This window comes from Orbicella franksi, chromosome 7, assembly GCF_964199315.1.
Source record: "Orbicella franksi chromosome 7, jaOrbFran1.1, whole genome shotgun sequence".
NCBI classification, from domain to species: Eukaryota; Metazoa; Cnidaria; class Anthozoa; order Scleractinia; family Merulinidae; genus Orbicella; species Orbicella franksi.
The window spans coordinates 4,883,463-4,904,650 of NC_138151.1; the positions used below are offsets into that span (position 1 = coordinate 4,883,463).

At 38.1% G+C, this 21,188-nt stretch overlaps 2 protein-coding genes across 2 annotated transcripts; both read left to right on the forward strand.

The window, feature by feature from the left end:
• Positions 1-12: 12 nt before the first annotated feature.
• On the forward strand, positions 13-8,564 carry LOC145491695 (solute carrier family 9 member D1-like). The gene is made up of 11 exons (XM_081470934.1): positions 13-1,107; positions 1,774-1,866; positions 2,057-2,246; positions 2,764-2,952; positions 3,572-3,677; positions 3,991-4,063; positions 4,488-4,577; positions 4,990-5,050; positions 5,514-5,593; positions 7,178-7,324; positions 7,808-8,564. Exons 1-11 carry the CDS (start codon positions 184-186, stop codon positions 7,946-7,948), a joined length of 2,094 nt encoding a protein of 697 aa, XP_081327060.1. The 5' UTR covers positions 13-183; the 3' UTR covers positions 7,949-8,564.
• Positions 8,565-10,642: 2,078 nt separating this feature from the next.
• Positions 10,643-21,047, forward strand: LOC145491711 (ubiquitin-fold modifier-conjugating enzyme 1). Its single transcript, XM_081470958.1, has 6 exons — positions 10,643-10,859; positions 11,002-11,069; positions 11,783-11,846; positions 12,809-12,885; positions 17,647-17,737; positions 19,200-21,047. The coding sequence occupies exons 1-6, from the start codon at positions 10,737-10,739 to the stop codon at positions 19,281-19,283; spliced, it is 507 nt and encodes a 168-aa protein (XP_081327084.1). The 5' UTR covers positions 10,643-10,736; the 3' UTR covers positions 19,284-21,047.
• The last annotated feature ends 141 nt before the right edge of the window (positions 21,048-21,188 follow it).

Below are 21,188 nucleotides of genomic sequence, written 5' to 3' on the forward strand. Positions count from 1 at the left end.
TGGGTACAGATCAAAATGGCGGCTGACTGTCAACTTTATACTGTGTAAATGCTGCATCCTGTTCCTTAGGAACCTGAAACATACAACAAGAATGTTATTTCAGCTTCTATTCTTAGCTTTCTTGCACCCATTACGTCAATTTGATTTCTTACTGAGGACGATCAGCGTGAATTATCGAGCGTGATGCAGCTAAATCTCATCGATTTTTTGGCGCTCGGTTTTGGAATGGTGTTGTTATTGTGCGAAGTTGATGCTGCGAAGAACAATTTTGTAGCTGTCACCAAGGGGGACCTCACTCGCTGGATGCCGTCGACTTGTCAGTCTGTTAGTCATCTATTTAAAGTGAAGAAAAACGTGGTGAACAAGTTAGTAAATTTACTAAAAACTCCGAAAGAACGTAAAAAACTTACGAACCTTCAAGAGAAAACTATCACTATTTTCCAGACTGAGTTAAATGTGACAGAGCGGGCAGTTTTTGATTCTCTAAATGGCTTACGAAAACTGCTTCAGGAGGATTATAAATCAGTGGTACACATGAAGGAAGCCATAAAACAGAGACTGGAAGCCCTCAAACTACTGGCACTGCAACAGGAGGACCAATTCAATGCAATCAGTGAAGTAGAAAAAGAATTTGTGTCAGCAAATAAGCATGCTGATATTCAAAACAATGGAACACGCATTGAGAAAGTCATTGGAGGCATTTTAGATGATATTTCATTTGCCGCAGATAAACTTGAAGATGAGCTAGATGAGAAGGCATTTGAGAAAACAAGAAATGCCAAAGGAGCCTCAATTGAAGCTGTTGTGAGGATCACTGGGGACGAAGAGAGCAAGGGCAGTGACAGTGATAACACAACATTAGCCAAGCCTGCTGGAGAAAATGACATGAGCATTCTTGTCGATTCTCAGAGCAATCAGTTTGTTTTGGCGAAAGCTAAAGATGCAACAGTTCCTCATGAGGATGTCCATTTCATCAGGGACATCATCTTTATTTTGGTCTTGTCTTTTTTGGGTTCCTGTATTTGTACACTAGTTCATCTACCAACGATGTTTGCATTTGTGATCAGTGGAATGCTTTTGGGACCCACTGGATTAAATATGATCAAGGTCTGATCCAAATTTATATTCTCCTTAAGATACAAGTGACTTAGAGAGGGGGTCCTGGTTCTTCGAATGGTAGATAATGCTATCCATCCGATAAATCACTATCCAGTGGATAGCGTGGTTTGTTTTGTGAACACTTATCCACTGGATAGCAATTTATCCAGTGGATAGTGTTATCCAGCCTTTGAACAGTTAGGGCCTAATGACTAGTGTGGTGACTACAGATTAAGAGATCAGGGCGCAAGCCCGGACTGGGTTCATTGTGTTGTGTTTTAGGGTAAGACACTTTATTGTCACTGACTGTGTCAGTGCTGCTCACCAGTCAGCAATACATACAGGTTATTGACCAAGACTGAATGTGAGACAAGTTTAGTCCTAACTATGTTGAAAGTTTTTAGTAGTCAAAGGAGATTTAAAGTAACTGTCACTAAGCTTATCGAACAGAAAATGTTCTCAATATTTTTAATTACATCTCTGGACCCAGTCGTTCAAAGGGTGTATAACGCTATCTACCGGATAAATTGCTATCCAGGGGATAGTGTAGTTTGTGTTACCAAAACTTATCCACTGGATAGTGATTTATCTTGTGGATACCATTATCCATCATTTAAACAATGGAGCCCTGATGTAGTATGTGTACTATTATAATTGTAATTTTCTTTCAAACAGACTGTTGTCCAGGTGGAGACACTTGGAGAATTTGGAGTCTTCTTCATTCTTTTTGCTGTTGGCTTGGAATTTTCCCCAGATAGAATAAAGCGGGTAATGTGACTTTTTGTAAACTAATATGATTTGCTGTAAACCTGTTGGAAGATTCTTGTGACTTTATAATCAACTGTCAACATGTGAATGCACAAAATGTACTTTTTTTTTTTCCAAAGTTATGATTATTTGGTATTGCCATCCTCAGTGAACAAATGTCAACTCCTGTAGTTAATTTTCCTGCACATAGGTTTGGAAGGTTGCAGTTGGTGGCAGCTCGCTGATCATGGTACTGATGATTGTATTTGGGATTTTCTGGGGTTTTTGTTTTGGAATCCTCCCACAACAGAGTGCATTTGTGGCAGCATGTCTTTCCCTTTCAAGCACACCTCTTGTGGCAAAGTTTGTTGAAAGCAAGAGTGGAGATTCTTCAGCGAAAGGTAATGCACCAGTGGATGATTAATAAAGGCAAAGCATTTCTGCAAGCCTAAAAAACATGTCTTGAAGCCTATGTAGATCACCAGGACAGTTTTTTTTTCTGTAGCATGATGTGCTACGTTTTACCAGGCTGCCCTTTCAGGGGTGACGAACGTTACTTCAAAATCCATGGTTCTCGCAATATTTTCATCAAATTTCATGTGTAACATGTACATACCTTACAGTTATTCATTACTTATGAAAGTCAAAGTGCTTGTTTCTAACTCATTACTGTCTTTCCTGCCATCATACAGCTGGCTAACTTTTCAGAACATGATAACAGTTTTGGAAATTTAGACATCTGAGCCTGGCATTTTTTTTTGTTATTGTTGCTGCTTGTTTTGGACAGAGAAGAGGACCTTTACTTTCTGATGTTGACAAAAGTTTTGATAGGAGATGAGCGTTCTCACCACTATCCCAACCCTACTCCCCCAAGTCATAATCTGAATTGCACTGTGCTTCTACTTTTTTTGCCAACAGAACACACCAATGGAGATGGTGACTATACCAGTTCACTGTTAGGAATCCTTGTCATGCAGGATGTACACTTAGGTTTGTTAGTTGCGCTCCTTCCTGCACTGGCAGGACGAAAGAATGTAGCTCCAGCCAAGGTGAACAGTGGCGCAGTGCATGGTATACTCAGCGGACATGATAATGCAAATGATTCAGGTACCAAATACGTTACTTGTTGCCTACTACATGCTCAGTTGCAAAACAGTTAAGTGTGACTACTTGAACCTGGCTACTTCATGTTACTTGAGAACAAAGGATAACAATCTTTTTCTTAAATAAACTAACAACATTGAAGAATATGAACAATAGTTCTTAACAAAATTGAAACACAACAAAGTGTGAAGTGTTGTAGACCTCTTGGGAAACTTTGTCATTTGTTGATTGGTTAGTTTGATCCTACATCTTTTACATTTTTCAATGGTTTTGGTTTAGTTGTTGCAAATTGAGTTTACAAGCTAAATTTATAATTTATTACAGTATATCATATAACATTATGATAATTCACCATCAAGGACTGAACCACTAAGAACTGTATATAGTGCAGAGAAGTGGATAGTATTATGAATACATGTCAAACAGACCCTTACTACATGTGGTCAAAAGAAATAACTAGTCTATTGTTCTCAGTTTACATTTTGATTGGTTAGTTTCCATTTATGTGTAGGTGGCTGGCTTGAGTAGTCATGGTGTAAATACACGAAGCACATTTTGTTGGATGTTATTTCCAAGTTTCCTCCTCAGTGAGCCACTGACAGTTTGTTTTGTTGTTTATCAGATGAGTTTGTTAGCACCTTGTGGATGCTAGTGGAAGTTATGCTTTCTTTCATTGGTCTGATGTTCGTGTGTTTTGTAGTTTCCAAGGTCATTGGACCAATGTTCAGGTGCTTGCTTATTTTTAATTTCACATGTACATCAGATTCTTATGTAACATAGTTGAACCTCTCTGCAACGGCAACCCTAAGGACCGAGGAAAGTAGTCATTGTAGAGATGTGGCCGTTATGGCAAGTTCGGCCATAAATGTATGGAAACGTGAAGGCTCTATTGTATCTCTTACTGTGGAACATTTCATTTCAAGCACATAGCAACCCAGGGATATTGTAGAGTGTGGCATGTTTTGATGAATCACACTAGCTTATACTACTCTCCGACAGATTTACAATTATTAATCAAGTCTGTTATCCTTTTCTCTTCAGATTACTTCAAGACACTGGCAGTAAAGAGCTGTTAATTTTAGCGACAGTATCAACTGCTTTTTGTTTGCTAATGGTAAGTACTACCAGTAATCTACTGGTAGACATGAGCCTTTTTATTGGAAATATGCAAGCAGTAAACAGCCTGCCTGCCTTTCCTCTGAAAAATTACTGGAGACAAGAACAAAATCAGGTTATCAACAGGTCCCTGTTGCTTTTGCCTCCTTTTTGTCCTCCTGTTTGCCATTCCTTCTTTGAGCTCCCTTAAATCTGTCCCGGGGGGGGGGGGGGGGACTCCCATAAGAAAGAATTGGGGTTGCTTGTTGTTGTTTAGGGTTCAAATACAACTCTAGCATGCCCATTTGGTCTTGGTTAGAGGTCCAGTTCAAATTTCCCAACAAGCATCCCCGACGCTTTCACATGAAATTCCCCCCCCCCCTTGGGACCTGTCACTGGTCCCCCCCTCCTTCTTTAGCTGACTTGTTATTTCTTAATTGCAGTTGTCTGAACATTTAGGAATCTCTATGGAGCTCGGCTGTTTTATGGCTGGAGTAGTGTTGAGTTCTAATGGAGAACATCTTGTACATAAGGTGAACAGAAAAGATAAGAATTTTTTGCAGTAAGCTGTATTAGATGAGGGTATGGAGGACATTAAAGTAATTAACTAATTAACTAATTGTACTGACAGACAATGTTTAAATGCATAGGTAATCGTATGCATGTGACTGCAATTTTAAAAAAATTTAGGTTAAATTGAGTGATATTTGAAAATTCTCTCAAAATTGCATGAGCCTTTTTTGTCATAAATTACTTGACTGAGAAAACTACGTACAAATGTACAGTAATACACGAAGTCAATTCTATTTCAAATGATTGTACTGTGTTTACTCTAAATTTATTTCAGCAGTTTGCCTTGAACACAGCAATGAGACCTAGCTAGTTTTGATGGCAAGGGGTTGTCATTGTGCATTTCATTTTATCTTGGTTGTTTTCTTTCTCTAGGTCAACGAGCTCGTGGAGCCTTTGCGTGATTTCTTTTCTTGTCTATTCTTTGCATCAATTGGTAAGTGCTGATTCTCCAAAAGCATGTTTTTAGTGACAAATTTCCCTTCTGACAAAAATTGCAGGTTCCATGTAAGGGTCGAAGTCACAGTATTTTACAATAGATTATGGTGTTTAGTTATGCGTTATGAGCTCTTAACTTCAAATTACAGTCTTGTATTGTCAGAATCAGTGGTCACAATAGCCAAATAAGGATGATTTTCCATTTATTTGTCTCTAATTTTGCCCATTCATGGCCTTTTTCCAGTTTCTGAAGAAAGCAAGAATGCCAAAAAAGGTTTCAACTTCTTTTGAGTTTTTCTACAGTTGACAAGCCATGACCAGTTAATCATTGGTAAAAATGGCCAGAAATTCCATGACGTAGCACTTTTTATTCACACAGAAACGTTGTTGAGGTCACTTGGGATGTTGGTTGTTTGACATAAACATAAGTTTTAGTTTATTGTTGCCATTTTGTCTGACAGGTCTTCATGTTTTTCCTACATTTGTATTGAATGAATTTCCTCTTGTGTTGACTCTTACTCTTGGTGTTGTGTCAGTAAAGGTAGGTAATTCCTACAAACCCTACAAAGTTGTACCTTACACTCTAGCTTAAAAAGAATTTCATCCTGTCTCTAGTATCTGAGCAACATAATTATGCTACTCAAAGTGCGTTCTTACAATTCCTAGCCTCCCCTCCAGACATTCTTTGGGCTGGTCACGCAATCTTGTTCACAGACACTCTGGGCTGGTCACGCAATCTTGTCACAGGCAATCTTTTGGCTGGTGACGCAATCTTGTCACAGACACTTTTTGGGCTTGGTCACGTGGGAGGAAGGTTGCGTGACCAGCCCAAAGAGTCTGCGTAGGAGGCTATACAACACCTAAATCCAAAATCTTTCAGAATAAATATAAGAAAATTTTGCCTAACTAGTATTGGATGCTGTTATTGGAGTGACATCCTTTATCTATATGTAATAAGCCAACTAGAAAACTATTTTAAAAACCACTTTACCTGTTTTATTTTGCTCAGTATTAATAAGTCTAACATAGACTATTTATTTACTATGTGTTTACTCTTTCCTCTGTTATACTAGTTTTTTTTTTATCCTAAAATAAATGTATGTAATTAATGGGCATTTAATTAGTTTACTATGTTTTGGCCTTTTCACTTTCCTTTCACTCACTAAGAATTTAACAATACTGTATACGCATTGTTAAGTGGAGAATTAAAAAATACCAATACAAAAAGAAAGTATTTTCATAGGGAGATATTGCAGTGAAACTTGCGGGACGGTCACTAGTTCCTGCTTATAAGAGGTGCACCCTTAATAGAGGTTAGTTTACGGAAAATATGACAAGAAAATTTTGCTACTAATAAGATAAAAGCCAATGGACTTTAAACCCTACTTGTCCCTTCTGCTTTTATGTCAAAGGATCGCTGTGTTAAGTGGAATTGTGGATTGGATCAAAGTGAATGAACTTCTTTTTTATTCACTTTCGTCCAGGCCATCGTTCCATCTACTAACATTTATCACTTCGAAATCATTGACCCTTGCAGTTAAAGGGCCTTCTGTTACTATATAATGTAGCTGCAGGGGTAAGTAATAAAGCTCATAACGAGTTTCCCATAGCTCTGTGATTACAAAATCAACTGGTATCTTAAAAGTCATGAGTTTATTGTTACTTAAACGGATGTGTAAATAAATCAAGTTGCTCACTGTAATTGTTGTTGTATAGAGGCAGTGGCCTCATGGTTAGTGCGCTCGTCTCCAGATCGAGCGGTCTGGGTTCGAGCCTTGGCCGGGGACATTGTGTTGTGTTCTTGGGCAAGACACTTTACTCTCACAGTGCCTCTCTCCACCCAGGTGTATAAATGGGTACCGGCAAATTTATGCTGGGGGTAACCGTACGATGGACTAGCATCCCATCCAGGGGAGAGTAGAAATACTCCTAGTTCATTTATGCAACAGAAACCAGAGATAAGCGCCGGCCTGATGGGCAACTTGGCTCGTATGCAGACTTAAGCTACCCTTTTACTTACCTGTTGGTGTTGTTGGGTTAAACTCTCGCTGGAGATTCAGGAATTTTATTTGTACGCTGGTTCGACTTGAGTTTGCCTGTGTATTTACTGTGTTTTATCTTGCAGTTCGTGGTCTCAGTGTTTGTCCTTCGCATGTTCTTGTGTGAGTCGCGGAGCACGAAGTTTATCGTTGCTGCAGGGCTCGCTCAAGTCAGTGAATTTTCGTTTGTCCTGGGAAGCCGAGCACGAAGGTTTCATCTAATTTCCAGAGAGGTAAGTTTTCAGGCTGATAACCGTAGCCTTTTGACGGTGGTTTCCAATTTAGTGTCTTAAAACTGGAAGCAAAGCATCGAAAAGCAAATGAGGATATGAAGGAAATACGCAAAAACGCGCAGGAAAATTAGCGCGGGAAGGATTGGTTTTTGTCGCATTTGCCTCATCATGGTTATATGTTTTACCACACTTGCCACTTGATTTTTTATGTTTTCGTGGTTGATTTCCTTTCACGCTATTAAAAGGAGTGAACAGCTTCGAAACTGTTAAAAAGATCTGCATTTCGTCATGTAAAATATTGAGGAGGTAACAAAACAAAACGGAATAGAACGTGGTACCACACGAAAGAACCGTTCGATAGCTACTACTTGCACGAATAGTTTCATCTGCACACTGATAATTGTTTGAGATAAAATTTGAACTCTGTTTCCGCTACTTTGTTGAAGTCTCTAACCTTCCGATGTTACTGTTTTACTCTTCCAGGTTTATCTCATCATTCTTAGCGTAACTACTATCAGTCTTCTTCTTGCACCGTTACTTTGGAGAATTTCGCTTTGGAGATTTGGAAGTAGAAAGCTTTGGAGGACTACTACGTCAGAGAGAAAGACTATGAGAGCCGTTTAGTGTATTCAAACAACAACCTCGTTCCCAGACTCCTCTCGAGAGAGGAAGATAGAGAGGACCCTGGGAGCGAGGTTGTTCCAGCAACTGCGAAACACCTGTAACGTCATTAAACAAACGAGCTGGGGGCGAGAAGAAACTTTGTAGATCGTATTCTCTGAAAATTAAAGCTAAGTGTTTGCGTAGCGGGGTTATTTCCTAAGTTTATGGCTCAAAATGGAATCGTTTTTCATGTTGTATTCTTTACGTTCAAGATATTTTTTCGAGAGCTAAGGCTGATGTCGCTTCCTATCCTCTCTAAATATTGTACATTTATAGAAGGCTTCGAACAAAGAGATCTTGTATATTTAATATTGGGGGAGGGGTTGATAATATAATAGTTTTAATATACAATCTATACAAAACGTTTTGTAAAATTTCCAGGTTTTATACTAGATGGTATGAGGAGTTTAATGATTCCAAACAATGATTATTTCATCTATGGATAACTTAAAATGCAGTCGGGTAGACTACCGGGCATTTAAGTTCGTAACTTTTTGTGATCGCAAATTAGTTGTTTTAGAGCTTTCTTGAGAAGCCCCCAGGGGGATTTTGTTACTGACAACGTTTCAAGCAAATTCGAGTAAGAAAAGCATTTCACCCGCTCGCAAGTGATTTTTGGCACACGTGATCAAAAATGTCGTCCATGTTTTATTAGGGAGTTTAAGAAAACTCTTATCGCAACGGGAACGTGGCTAAACAATAGATTTAGAAAGCAATACAATGCCTGTGCACGTGCGTTATAATTCGAGGTGTATTTCTTTGCCGTCCTCTGCAAAACAGCAACGTGAAATGACCAAAGGCTGCGTTGTGTGGAGAGCGTGAACCACGGTGGATAATTTTTAAAATTTATTTGTCGAATGTTACACTGTGTTCCATATTCAGTTTCGAGATCAATTAACAGTGATAAACAAACTAAATGACTTAAGAGTATCGCGAAATTCGCAGGTTAAATCTAAATTCCCTTTTTTAGTCGACGTTGACCTCGGCGTCGCCGTCGTAGTTACTTAAACTCCCTAATATCAAGAAACGTCGCTATTGTGAGGTTGCTTCACGCAACAGCACGCAACCGTTGATGTGACTTGTGACTTGTTTTTTAATGCTCACTGCGGACCTATTTTTAATGCTGAAAACCATTCTTTAGAAACTAGCAGAAATAAAAGATGATTACAGTACGGCTGGACGGTTCAGTTGCCTCGGGAATGATTAATTTTTGAAAGCAATGGAGGGTCTCTGTTCCTCAAAGCTCGCAGTTTTCTTTGAGCTACGATCTCGGAAAACTGTTCGCTTCTCGGAACAGACAATAATGTCCGCGGACAAATATTCGAGCATATTTCCGCGCCAAATGGAGGCTATTGTTTATTTGTCAACTGTAGTACCGTACGTAACTTTCACTTGACTATTGATTAGAAAAGTAAATATACTTTTGAACCTTGGTCATAATATTTTCTGGGTTCGGGGTTGGGATAGGGATGGGCTCGCTATTTCGGTGGGGGTGGGGTGGGGTCGCCACTTTCAGGATTTACTAGCGGCCACATTTTTTTTATGTTACTTTAGGGGGGTCGCTACTTTCGGAAGTTTACGGTATACTTTTTTGGATAGACTCTTCGAAGCTGTAAATTACATCTGGGAGGTGATGCAAATTACGTATGTCACCATGCCCAAATTCGCAATTATAGCCAATCAGAAGCCGAGAAGCCGTATCCACTGTCCTGATAGCTTGCGATATCAAGTCACTGATATGGCTACGATAGAAACCTAAGTCTAATTAAGAAATCAGTCCCAGGGATATTAAAGTTTCTAACTGAACACAGATATTCCGGTATACAGTTTTTCTTGTACGTTTGCCAGATTTAAACTAAATAATTTACAATTTTACTTTTAAATATCAGAGACTGCGTGCGTCAATAAAATGACCAAAATGATGCCAAAAATAATTTAGGATTGAATCCATCAATAAGATAAAGGTTTGAATCGTCTCAAAAGTCAAAGCATACCATAACTCTTTCTTCCTATAACGGTTAATTCAACATAACAGTTAATATTTTCACCGCGAACCATCAGAGGAAATAACGATACTATCTTGCTGCGATGATCGAATTCTGTTCACAGATACCGTAAACTGCCACTTATAAGCCTTGGGCTTATGCGACTTCGTAAGGGGTTATGGGCTTATAAACAGAAGGGCTTATACCCGAGGGGGCTTATAACCGGAATTAAAAAAACCGTTGCGAAACGAGCTATAGCTGCACGTGTTAATCGAAATAGGTTTTTCATTTACTAGTAATTGAGCTTTAAAATATCATCATGAAACGAAAGCTAGAGGGGGTCTTTTGTCCGGGGGAGCTTACAACCGGATACATTTTTTGGTTTACAGGCAGACGGGCCTATAACTGGAGAGGCTTATAAGCGCGGGGGAGGGGGGGAGGGCTTATAAGCGGCAGATTACGGTATTAGACTTCTCCCTACCTGATATTGAAAATCGACTGCCGCCAAGAGAACATCGTCGTTTGGTTTCCTCTCGTTCGGATTTTGTTATCCGTATTTTCCCATCCGCGTTTTGTCTTTCGAATTTTTTCAACCTTATTTTTCCATCCGCTTTTTCAATCCGCCTTCCGCCATCCGCCGCAATCCGGTCACGTTTTACAGAGACTCCCGTGGTATCGGCAACAGACGATGGGACCTGGGTTCTAGTATTCTGTGCCCTTTTACATGAAGAGTATCTCGGATCTAATAGATTCCGATTTCAAAGATGGTGGACGAAGCAACAAAGCGAACGGTTGCATCTATTCCCACTTTAAAAACAAAAGCTGGACCTCGCGATAGTGATGCTTGGGTTCAGAGGTTAAAAGAGGAATATACCAGCTTGATCAAGGTATGTTGTGTTTTGAAATTGGGGCTTTATGAAAGTGAAAAACTGTAAAATGGAACATGTAGCTTTACTTAATATTAAACGTGATTTCCGCTTACGTGTACTTAATTAATTATAAAGCTTTTAATTCTTTTGTTTCTTTTAGTATGTGAGTAACAACAAAGAAGCAGACAACGACTGGTTTAGACTTGAATCAAATAAGGAAGGAACGAGGTGACTTGTTTAGATCACAATCCACTGAGATAATTTAATCTGAAATTAAGTTTAAGTTATGTAGGGTTTTTAACGGCTGTAAAAAGAGTAGAATTTGTTTAAATGTTTTTAAAACCAAAACCATTAAGATTATAACTAATTAAAATAGCCAATAGTATATTAAGCTGTTATTAAGCTAGTTTTCTGCTAATTAATTGTCACTTGAGGTGGCCTCCTAGAATCATGCTGATTTCTGTTGATTATCAAATGCTAATCACCAGTCAATACCAGCAATGTTCATGTCTATCCACCCAGGGGTGGATCTAGGGGGAGGGTGCTAGGAGTGCAAACCCCCCTCCCCCTGAGATGACATGCAGCTTTCTAATATAACTGGTGTTCTGCAAAAAAAAAACAGTTATGCCATTCCTTAGTGGTGCACCCCTCCTCAGAAAAATTCTGGGTCCATCCCTGCCCCCCTACCCTTTGGCTCTCTTCTTTCCTGCCCATTCCAGATAAAATTTGTAAATATCTGGCCAGGAGTGGGTTTAATTAAAGAATTTGTTCAAATTCCTTAATTATGATAAAATTATGTGAAATTGAATAGACTTATTTTGCTGCTCGATAATCAGCTATTCAAACTCCCAGCTTTGGTTCTACACAGATTTGTTAATGGGCATGGCTTCAAGCACCTTGCTTCATCTTACTTGTTCATCATATATTTCTTCACTTTATAGATGGTTTGGTAAATGCTGGTATGTCCACAACCTTTTGAAGTACGAATTTGACATTGAATTTGATGTAAGTTTCATTGTATTTTTAGTAATGAAAAATCTCAGGACTTCGGCCATATTTTAGAAATCTAAGAATTAACACTGGACAGGCTTGGAGGCCAATCACACCAGTTTCCTTAATTTCTAGTGTCCCCGGTTTTCCTCTAGATAGTCTTCAAAAAAGGACGGTATAAATTATTCTGAAGTAAAAGCACTTGTCTAACATGCATCCATGTACGACTTCGAAAATGGACTGCAAAGCACTCTTGCATGTTTTGTAATGCCCAGAGTCATGTGGCATCAGATTTAATACTAAAACTTACCAAAATTGATCAAATGAGAATTGGGTAAAAAGAAAAGAAAGGCGGTCCAATACGTCAATTTCGATATATTAAAATTCTAACAGCTTTGAGGCTCAAAGAAATAAAACAAAAGAAATTGCATTAAGGATGAGGGATGAATAATTTATTTCTTTTGTTTTATTCCCAAAAGCCTCAGAGCTAAGTAAGAATTTTAATATATTGAAATTGGCCAATTAAACTAGTTTTTGTTGAGGAGAAACAGCGTTCAGTGGTATGAAATGTCCTTGGAAGTTCTTTGTGTTTCTCCTCCATTGTTACCCCAAGGGTGAAAAACAAAATGTAAATGTAAATATGTAATTTGTTTACGCATGGAGCACCAAGGAGTTCACAAGAACTTGTTCAGAAATGCCTGTGCATTCCAGGATCACATTGGAATTTGGAAATGTTGGTTTTTGAGGAGAGGGGAAAACTGGAGTACCGGGAGAAAAACCTCTCGGAACAGAGTAGAGAACCAACAACAAACTCAACCCACATTTGACGCTGGTTCCAGGAATCGAATATTGGTGGGAGACAAGCGCTCTCACCACTGCACATCCCTGGAACTTGCTTTAAGGTTATGGGAAAGCTATATTTTAAATATATATGTACCAAAATCATGCTGAAAATTATTTACTTTTACTTTTGCTAGATTCCCATTACATATCCTACAACTGCTCCGGAAATAGCCATTCCAGAACTTGATGGTAAAACTGCAAAAATGTACAGGTAAAATTAATCTTTGCTTCATTTTCTCCTTTTATCACTTGCTGTTTTGGTTGTTGTTGTTTTTTTAAAAATTTATTTTGTGATTGAAGGGGTGCATTTGCTACTAGTGTTCACCATCATGTACAGTTCTAAAGGGAATGATCCCACAGTTTAAGCAATTTTGTGTAGTGATAACATTTCATGCCTGTTACAACTCATGAAAGTAGCAATCCTAATGGTGAGTCCTGTATGGCAAGCTGTTTGTAGCAAAATTTAATCCTTGCGATATATGTTTAATCCTTTAAATAACAGTTTTATTTAAAGATAGAAAAAGGCATTCAATCCAATGGTAAATAAAATTTTTGGTTCAATTCAATCTTTTAATTTTCACGATTCAATCCAATACCTGGAATATTGATTCAATCCAATACCTAAAATATTGATTCAATCCAATACCTAAAATATTGATTCAATCCAATACCTGGAATATTGATTCAATCCAATACCTAAAATATTGATTCAATCCAATACCTGGAATATTGATTCAATCCAATACCTCGAATATTGGTGCAATCCAATACCTCAAATATTGATTCAATCCAGTACCTCAAATATTGATTCAATCCAATACCTCAAATATTGATGCAATCTTCCTGGGCCGAGCGCAGCCAACAGGAACGAGAGTAACTGAGCACTAGAGAGCACTGAAAACATGGCGGGTGAAGGAGAACTAAATTTAGAAGTTGAGTTTCCTAAGTTTCTTGCAGACATCTTGGATAAAACGGAAATAATTTTTGAGAACTTTGACTCAGAAGTTGGAATCATGGAAGACCATTTCTTAAAATTCCTGTTGAGGTGCTCGAGGAACTTTGAGGACTAGGATTCATCTGGACAACGATAACAAAGATGATTGGAGTTTGGAGATGGACAATTCACAGAAGATTGACAGAGTATGGCTGAGAAGATATGAGGGGTTTCAACAACTTACCTGATAAGGAACCGAAATCATTCAAGAGTATGGATATAATTTCATTGCAGGTTTCTTTAAGTCCATTGGGTTATGGGTTCAACGGAGAAGAATAAGAGAAAGGTTAGCAAAATTAGATCCCCAAAATACTGTCTAGAGATGGGGTGCGTAAATTCGCTTTGGCATCTGGATGGACATCACTCTCTGATCCGATGGAAAATACTAATTCGGCTGTATAGACGGATTTTCTCGGAGAATAATGTTTTTGAAATGTAGTGCCAACAATAAAGCAGAAACAGTTCTTGAATTGTTTCTGGATGCCGTTAAGAGAGACGGAGAATTTTGGCCTTCGAGAGTACGAGTAGATCATGGTGTTGAAAACGTTGGTGTGTGCGATACAATGGAGCAGGTTAGTAGAGAGGAGAGGGGCAGCTTCACTGTAGGGCCATCAACACAACCAATGAATTGAAAGATTGTGGAGGGATGTTTCCGTTGTGCTTCCCACTTGTACTTTTACACTTTTCAGTTGTAGTATGGAATTGTCAGGCATCCTGGACATTGATGATTCAGTGCATCTTTCCACCTTACACTTAGTTTTTCAACCAAGGATAAACCTTGCTCTTTGCCAGTTCACTGAAGCTTTCAACCACCAAAATGTAAGAACAGAAAAAAAACTGGTTGCCATACCAAATGTGGCTTAATCATATGATGCAGCCTGAAAACCCCCTTTCAAATGGAAAGTCATTTGATTTTGAATACTATGGTGATGATCCTGATGGTCCAACTCCATTGGACAGTGATAAAAATGTTGTAGTTGAAGAAATTGACCTGGGACAACATGATTCAGTGCAGTCATTTGTATTGGAAAGGCTAGATCCCTTAAGATAATCAAGTCAAATGGGAGTAGACATCTTCCAAGAGGCTCTAGAACTAGTGACAGTTAAACTTGGGCAACTGACAATTGCATAATACTACATGTGTGTGGGCTGGGTAAAGGAGATTATGGCCCTTAAAGTATTTTTGCAACTCAATTCACAACAGAAAACGTCACCCTGTATCAAGTAAATTATTTTCTCATCTTCCTTTTCATTGATATACAAAACTGATGTACAGAATGCCTAACTTCTAGCAACACAACTAAACTGAAGAGAAATCAGGGCATTTGATAACTGCCATGTGCACTACTCTGCCTTGTAGATTTTTCAGGTGCTTATCAAAACAGATGTTAAAATGTTGCAAGGTTAATTTGTTATCTTATTTTCAAAAGTACCCAGGAGACAAGACTAACCTCTCGGTGCACTGGCTTAATGGCTACTAACAGGACTCATGTCACTAGCCAAAACTAACTTTGCACCAGCCAGCCTTTCTCATACACAGCTTCACTGACGTTTTTATAACAGTGGTTAATCTTGGACATTTCTTGTTGCATCTAAAATGTTAATAATAATCACTAAGAAAATTTCACACCCACAAACACGAATCCTGCTTTTCTTGAATATGCTTATGTTCAATCTCTGATGTACTTTTATCAGTGTTGCCATTTTCTTTTATCTCCCTTTAATAGTTAAATATTTATCATATGCTTATTAAGGCAATTATTTCCATGAAATCCACTCATAGTTTCCCTGTTTTCATTAGTTTCTATTCTCTTCAGTTTTACTTTGTCAGGATAATTCTCAATTTTGTTTTCATCCAGTAGACCAGTACTCCATTCCATCATGATTGTCACAATGGCTAGTGAAAGTGCAAAATCTACTATTCAAAACTGAAATGTGTGGCTAGTTGGCAGTAGTGTTAGCCTTGAGCCCTAGGTACCCGATAATATTCACAACAAATTGGTGCCATGTTTGTCATAGAATATCAAGAAAAACATCGTTTTTAGGAAAGAAGTACCACATGTGGGTTAAATAATGCAAAACATGAGACAACAACATTGAAAAACTTAAAACACATCCCAATGTTCAATGATTGCTGTCTTGTAAAATGTAAAGGTTCTTATTTCAAAAATAACTTAAAGCCAGGTTTACACAAGCAGTTTTTATGAGAAACATGTTTGACTGTGCACACGGCACAGCAAAAATTTTGTTTACAGTTCAAAGTTTAGTGTGCCAGTAATGATTGGACAGCAGAAATATGCGCAATACCAAAGACCAATGTGGTAGCAAAATTTGCCACAGTTTATGTTATTTGCCACAAAAAGCTAACACACACAGCTTTTAATAAACAAATATGTTTGTCACATAAAAATTGGTTAACTTACATCTACAAAAGCGGCAGTAATGGAATCTAAATTTTCCGTGTCCCTTGTGTCTCGGTTGTAGCAACGTCTCATTTACCTAAGCAGACTAATGGTTTGATCAAGAACTTCGGCGTGCACTTCTGCAACTTCTGAGTCAAAATTCTCAAAAATTTTTTCCGTTTTATCCAAGATGTCTGCAAGAAACTTAGGAAACTCAACTTCTAAATCTAGTTCTCCTTCGGCCGCCATGTTTTCAGTGCTCTCTAGTGCTCAGTTACTCTCGTTCCTGTTGGCCGTGCTCGGCCCAGGAAGATTGCATCAATATTTGAGGTATTGGATTGAATCAATATTTGAGGTACTGGATTGAATCAATATTTGAGGTATTGGATTGCACCAATATTCGAGGTATTGGATTGAATCAATATTCCAGGTATTGGATTGAATCAATATTTTAGGTATTGGATTGAATCAATATTCCAGGTATTGGATTGAATCAATATTTTAGGTATTGGATTGAATCAATATTTTAGGTATTGCATTGAATCAATATTCCAGGTATTGGATTGAATCGTGAAAATGAAAAGATAGAATTGAACCAAAAATTTCATTTACCATTGGATTGAATGCCTTTTTCTATCTTTAAATAAAACCGTTATTTAAAGGATTAAACATATATCGCAAGGATTAAATTTTGCTACAAACGGCTTGCCATAGTCCTGACCGAGAGGCAAGTATTTTCCCATCCAGTCTGACCTAGCTTAGTCAATAAGTATTTTATCACATTACCTTTGCCAGCTTGATTTGGTTAGAAATTTTGAAAATGCATTCATTTGGTGAATGATCTGAATTTTGCATGTTGAATGAATTGTTGCATGTGCAGGGCTAGACAGCATTTTCAGACTGGGCTTATGTCAACCCATCTGGCACTACCCCTGTCAACTTTGCGTTATGTTATTCCATAGGGTTATATGCGGGAGGCTGCATGATGGTATAATAATGAACTGTAATTCTAATATATCTTGGTTTACTTTATTTCCAGAGTTTTGCAAAAAAAAAAATCAATACATGTACCTGCTAACTTATACACAGGGGTGGAGAGGGGACATAGTGAGAGTTTTACGACAGGGAAACAACATTTGTTCCTCCGTGATATCATAATGCAAATAGAATAGTGAATATTGTAGATATCGCATGCTTCACTGGTATAGGCTAGACTAAATTAGATTATTATATAAACACCAATGAAATACCAGGTGAGCTTTCATCCAAAAACATGATATCTTTACACATGAAAATAGCATGTTATCTTGACACTTGAAAAGATTGCCGCTGCTACTATGGTTACATATTAAATTGGTGCCTTTCACAGCAAAAGTGAAATGGTTTGGTATTTCATTGGTGTTTATATAATAAATAGAACCTGACATGGCTGCTTGGAAAAACAAAATTGCTGTTCTCATGTTGAAAAAAATTTCACTTGTTTGCTGCACTCACCCATGAAATATTTTTTAACCCTTGAAAAGGAATTTTGTATCTCCAGGCAGCCATGTGATAGCCTCTATATATTACATTACAGGGGTGGAAAAATTTGTATGACAGATCACTTTAAACCTCTCTGGGGAAGGAATGTTCCCAAATTTGGAATCGCTCATGCCATGGCTCTTGGGGTAAGTGCTTGTGCTTGCAACCTACTGAGCAAAAATATTATACTGAATAAGACCATCTCCAAAGGAGACCTTATATACTTTTAGATTATTAGTTTCTAGCCTATTTTACTAATAGTGTCTAAACTTTGCATTCAAGCATTTAAAAATAATATATATATAACTATACTTACACTGCACACCTTACAATAGATTACTTACAGTACATTACTGACAACAAAATGCTTGTTACTTGCAAAACATCACATAAATCTGCTGACAATCCTCCGTAGGAAATAAGATGGTGACTGGTACATTTACCCATAGCTCTAAGTGAACGAAAACCTTAACATTGTTGATAAAAATGTACAGAAAAGTTGTAAAATCTTCAAACCTAGGCTACACAACGTCCTTAGTACAGGTACAAATATTGTAAAAATTTGGCTTTCTTTGTGCCTCATAGGCTGTGTTAGGTTCGCAAGGTATTGCAGTAAAATGTGCAGCCGCCATCTTTTTTCGGTGGATTTACACTACACTAGCTTACAAACATCACTTTTCTTAAATACATTACATTACCAATACCTAATTACAATGCATTACTTACTTGTCATATGCCAAATTTCATTTTTATGAACATCACTTTTCTTAAATACATTACATTACCAATACCTACTTACAATACATTACATTACGTACTCGTCATATGCCAAATTTCATTTTTATAAACATCACTTACAATGCATTACATCACCTACTTGCAGCACAGAACTACCATAAGCTATGATACACTGATAAACTGATCAAGCCTTTCAATATGCCGAAAGTGTGACTGCATGCGAGAGTGAGTACCCCCCACCCCACCATTCCCCAGAACCCAGACTGCTTCATCAGGAGTCCAATTCTCTAACCATAAGGTTACCACACTTCCCACTACATGACAAATTTATTTTGCCAAACTGACAGACAAATTTTTTGATAGCAGCTACACCAGATATTCAGGCACTTGTTCACTATGCATCAATGTGTGTGTTGCTGCCATCAAAAACTCTGTAAATGCTGTCTTTATAAGAATTTCTTAAAACAGGTCTGTTTTGTCGATTAGATAAAATTACATCAAGAGAATTTGACTTAAGCTTTAAAATGTCACAAATTTAGTTCTTTTGACCTCTTCTGAAATTCTTTGGCAACAAATTTGACGTCATGCGTCATTCTATTAATTTCCTGTTATTGGTGACAGTAGTTGTAGTAAAATTTAAAACGTACTCAAGCTAAAAGTATGTGAAAACACAAACTTTCGACTTCCTAAACTGCAGTCAGTTCAACGGGTGCAAATCCATCCAGGCTGTGACCCCCCCCCCCAAACCCCCCCCCCCGTCCCCCTGAGATTTTCAGTGCTAGTTATAATAGAAAACCAAAAACTTGAAGTTCAGAAGCATTTTTGAGCTGAAAATCTCTCTGGTAACAGTATTTTTTTTTTCTCCCCCAGCTTGGACCATGGCTCGCCGTAGAGATCCCTGACCTTATAGACAAGGGATTAATTGAATACAAAGAAAAATCTGCAAGTAAATAGTTTGGAAATGAATGTAGCGAGAAAAAATGAATAAACTCTTTTAGCTGGAAACTTGTGTTTCAAATTTGTAAAGTGTTTTCAGTCAACAAGTTAAAAATGAAATGGTAAGAAAGTAAGAGCGGCACTTTATGAAATGTAGGGTTTCGGGGTCTTAGCGTTACGTGGAATTGGAACCAACAGCTCTCTAGCAAAAACAATATTCGCCCTCTGTCAGCAAGCAATGTTCACCGGACAGAAGCTGACAGTCTGCAACCTTGATCCCAGGCCCTCTCTCCTTTGCCTAGGCAAAGATGAGAGATCAATAGAAATGATGATACGTGACACTATGCCCTTGTTCAGATGAAATGAGCGAGTCACGCATACAAAGAACTGTACGTGCAAGTACGAACGGAAAGCGCGCGCACGAAGTACGAAGTGAACAAAGGCGTGCTGCAACAGATGAAAACCATTGTTTTAGCACGTGTATGTATGTGTAATACGCGCTGGAAACACAGTCACAAGAAATTAAAGTTAATGTTCAATCCATGTGACTCATTTGGTCTAAGCGTGCCCAGCTTAAAGATAAGTTTAATTTCATGCTGCTTGCATTTGATGTGGCCACCACTGCATTGCTTAAAGCCACAGACCATGATGTCATCCATAGAGTGGGAGGCGGAGTTAAAATGTTGTCGGATTGCACGAGGATAAAAGATGAGAGAGCCCGAGATAAGACTCGTTCCCAAGTTTCCTCGTGAGAACGAGGTTAGTACGTGATCGGTGCTTTCTCTTTGAGGCTGTGCGCGCGCCCAAATCAAAGAGAAACTGCTGACAGTCGGTGTGGATTCTTTTAGAGGCCGGGCCAGGTTCTTGTTTTCGGTAGATTTTATTGCTTTCTAGCCAAAATTTATCAAAAGATCAAATTAAAACCGTGGAGAAACTTCTGTCTGTGTGCCGTGAGTCATACCACGACATTGCACATCCGTTTAACTGCGTTTTGGAGAAAACGTCTGCCGCATCTCCTGTCAGTTGACTCATAATTACCGTGACGTTGTTATAAAAACTTCATTAATTTAAATCAGTTGTTTGCATAAGCATGTCATGCTGCCAGAAATAAAAAAATAAATAGAACACGCGAAGATGGAAAAAAGACTATCTTGGCAGAAGAAACATGCAAACAAATACACTTTTCAAAATACTTTGGAAATGATTAAAAAGCGTCCTTCACCTTGAATCTCAAGACTTTGTGTTTGAAAGATGTGTTTTACGAGCGAATATGAAACGCCAACTTTTACTGATTGAGTTAATTTGGGAGCTTTTCTCTAAGCATATCTCCATCTTGAAACCAAAATATTATCTTGCAATGTTTACAGAGAGAGCGTTATTTTGTTTGGAGTTCTTACTGCTTTCCACAACTTTGGAGCAAACAATTAACGTAAATTTTTGCCAAAATGAAGTTTGGAAAACAGAAAATGAATTGGAGGATCGTGCAAATTTGTGCGTAATGTTATCGCTTACTTAAGTGCAAACATTGAGCTGAAAGATGTCAGACTAAGCATGTTCTTCCAGCTTTAAATCTTTCGATTTTGTCGCACGGAATAACTAGAGAACTGGCGGTGTCGTGTCCATTTGCCGTTTATCGATTGCGTTCAAATTAGTAGTAGTATGAGTGTTAAATTTCGACTTTAATCCTAGTTGTCTTTGTTTCCCGTTATTACCTTAAAAGCGTTTTTAAGTGCTAAATTTTCCTCCTTTTTTCAACCCGAGTGAAACCCTTAAATTTGCAATTTGATGTTTGCTTTAAACGCTGCCCGCGAGGAAATTAGCAGTTGTCTTTGTCAATTCCAAATTGAAGACTTAAAAATGATTTTGTTCCTGCGTGAGCAGGTTAAAATTATTTGAGAGCAAATTCTTAATCGTTTGAAGGGA

Excerpts from the sequence above, each read along its gene's own strand:
- LOC145491695 (XM_081470934.1), top strand. The coding sequence starts at position 184 with ATGCAGCTAAATCTCATCGATTTTTTGGCGCTCGGTTTTGGAATGGTG. Across the intron at positions 5,051-5,513 it reads TCTATTCTTTGCATCAATTG|GTCTTCATGTTTTTCCTACA; the intron begins GTAAGTGCTGAT and ends TTTGTCTGACAG. Across the intron at positions 5,594-7,177 it reads TTGGTGTTGTGTCAGTAAAG|TTCGTGGTCTCAGTGTTTGT; the intron begins GTAGGTAATTCC and ends TTTATCTTGCAG.
- LOC145491711 (XM_081470958.1), top strand. The coding sequence starts at position 10,737 with ATGGTGGACGAAGCAACAAAGCGAACGGTTGCATCTATTCCCACTTTA. Across the intron at positions 11,847-12,808 it reads AATTTGACATTGAATTTGAT|ATTCCCATTACATATCCTAC; the intron begins GTAAGTTTCATT and ends TACTTTTGCTAG. Across the intron at positions 17,738-19,199 it reads CTCATGCCATGGCTCTTGGG|CTTGGACCATGGCTCGCCGT; the intron begins GTAAGTGCTTGT and ends TTTCTCCCCCAG.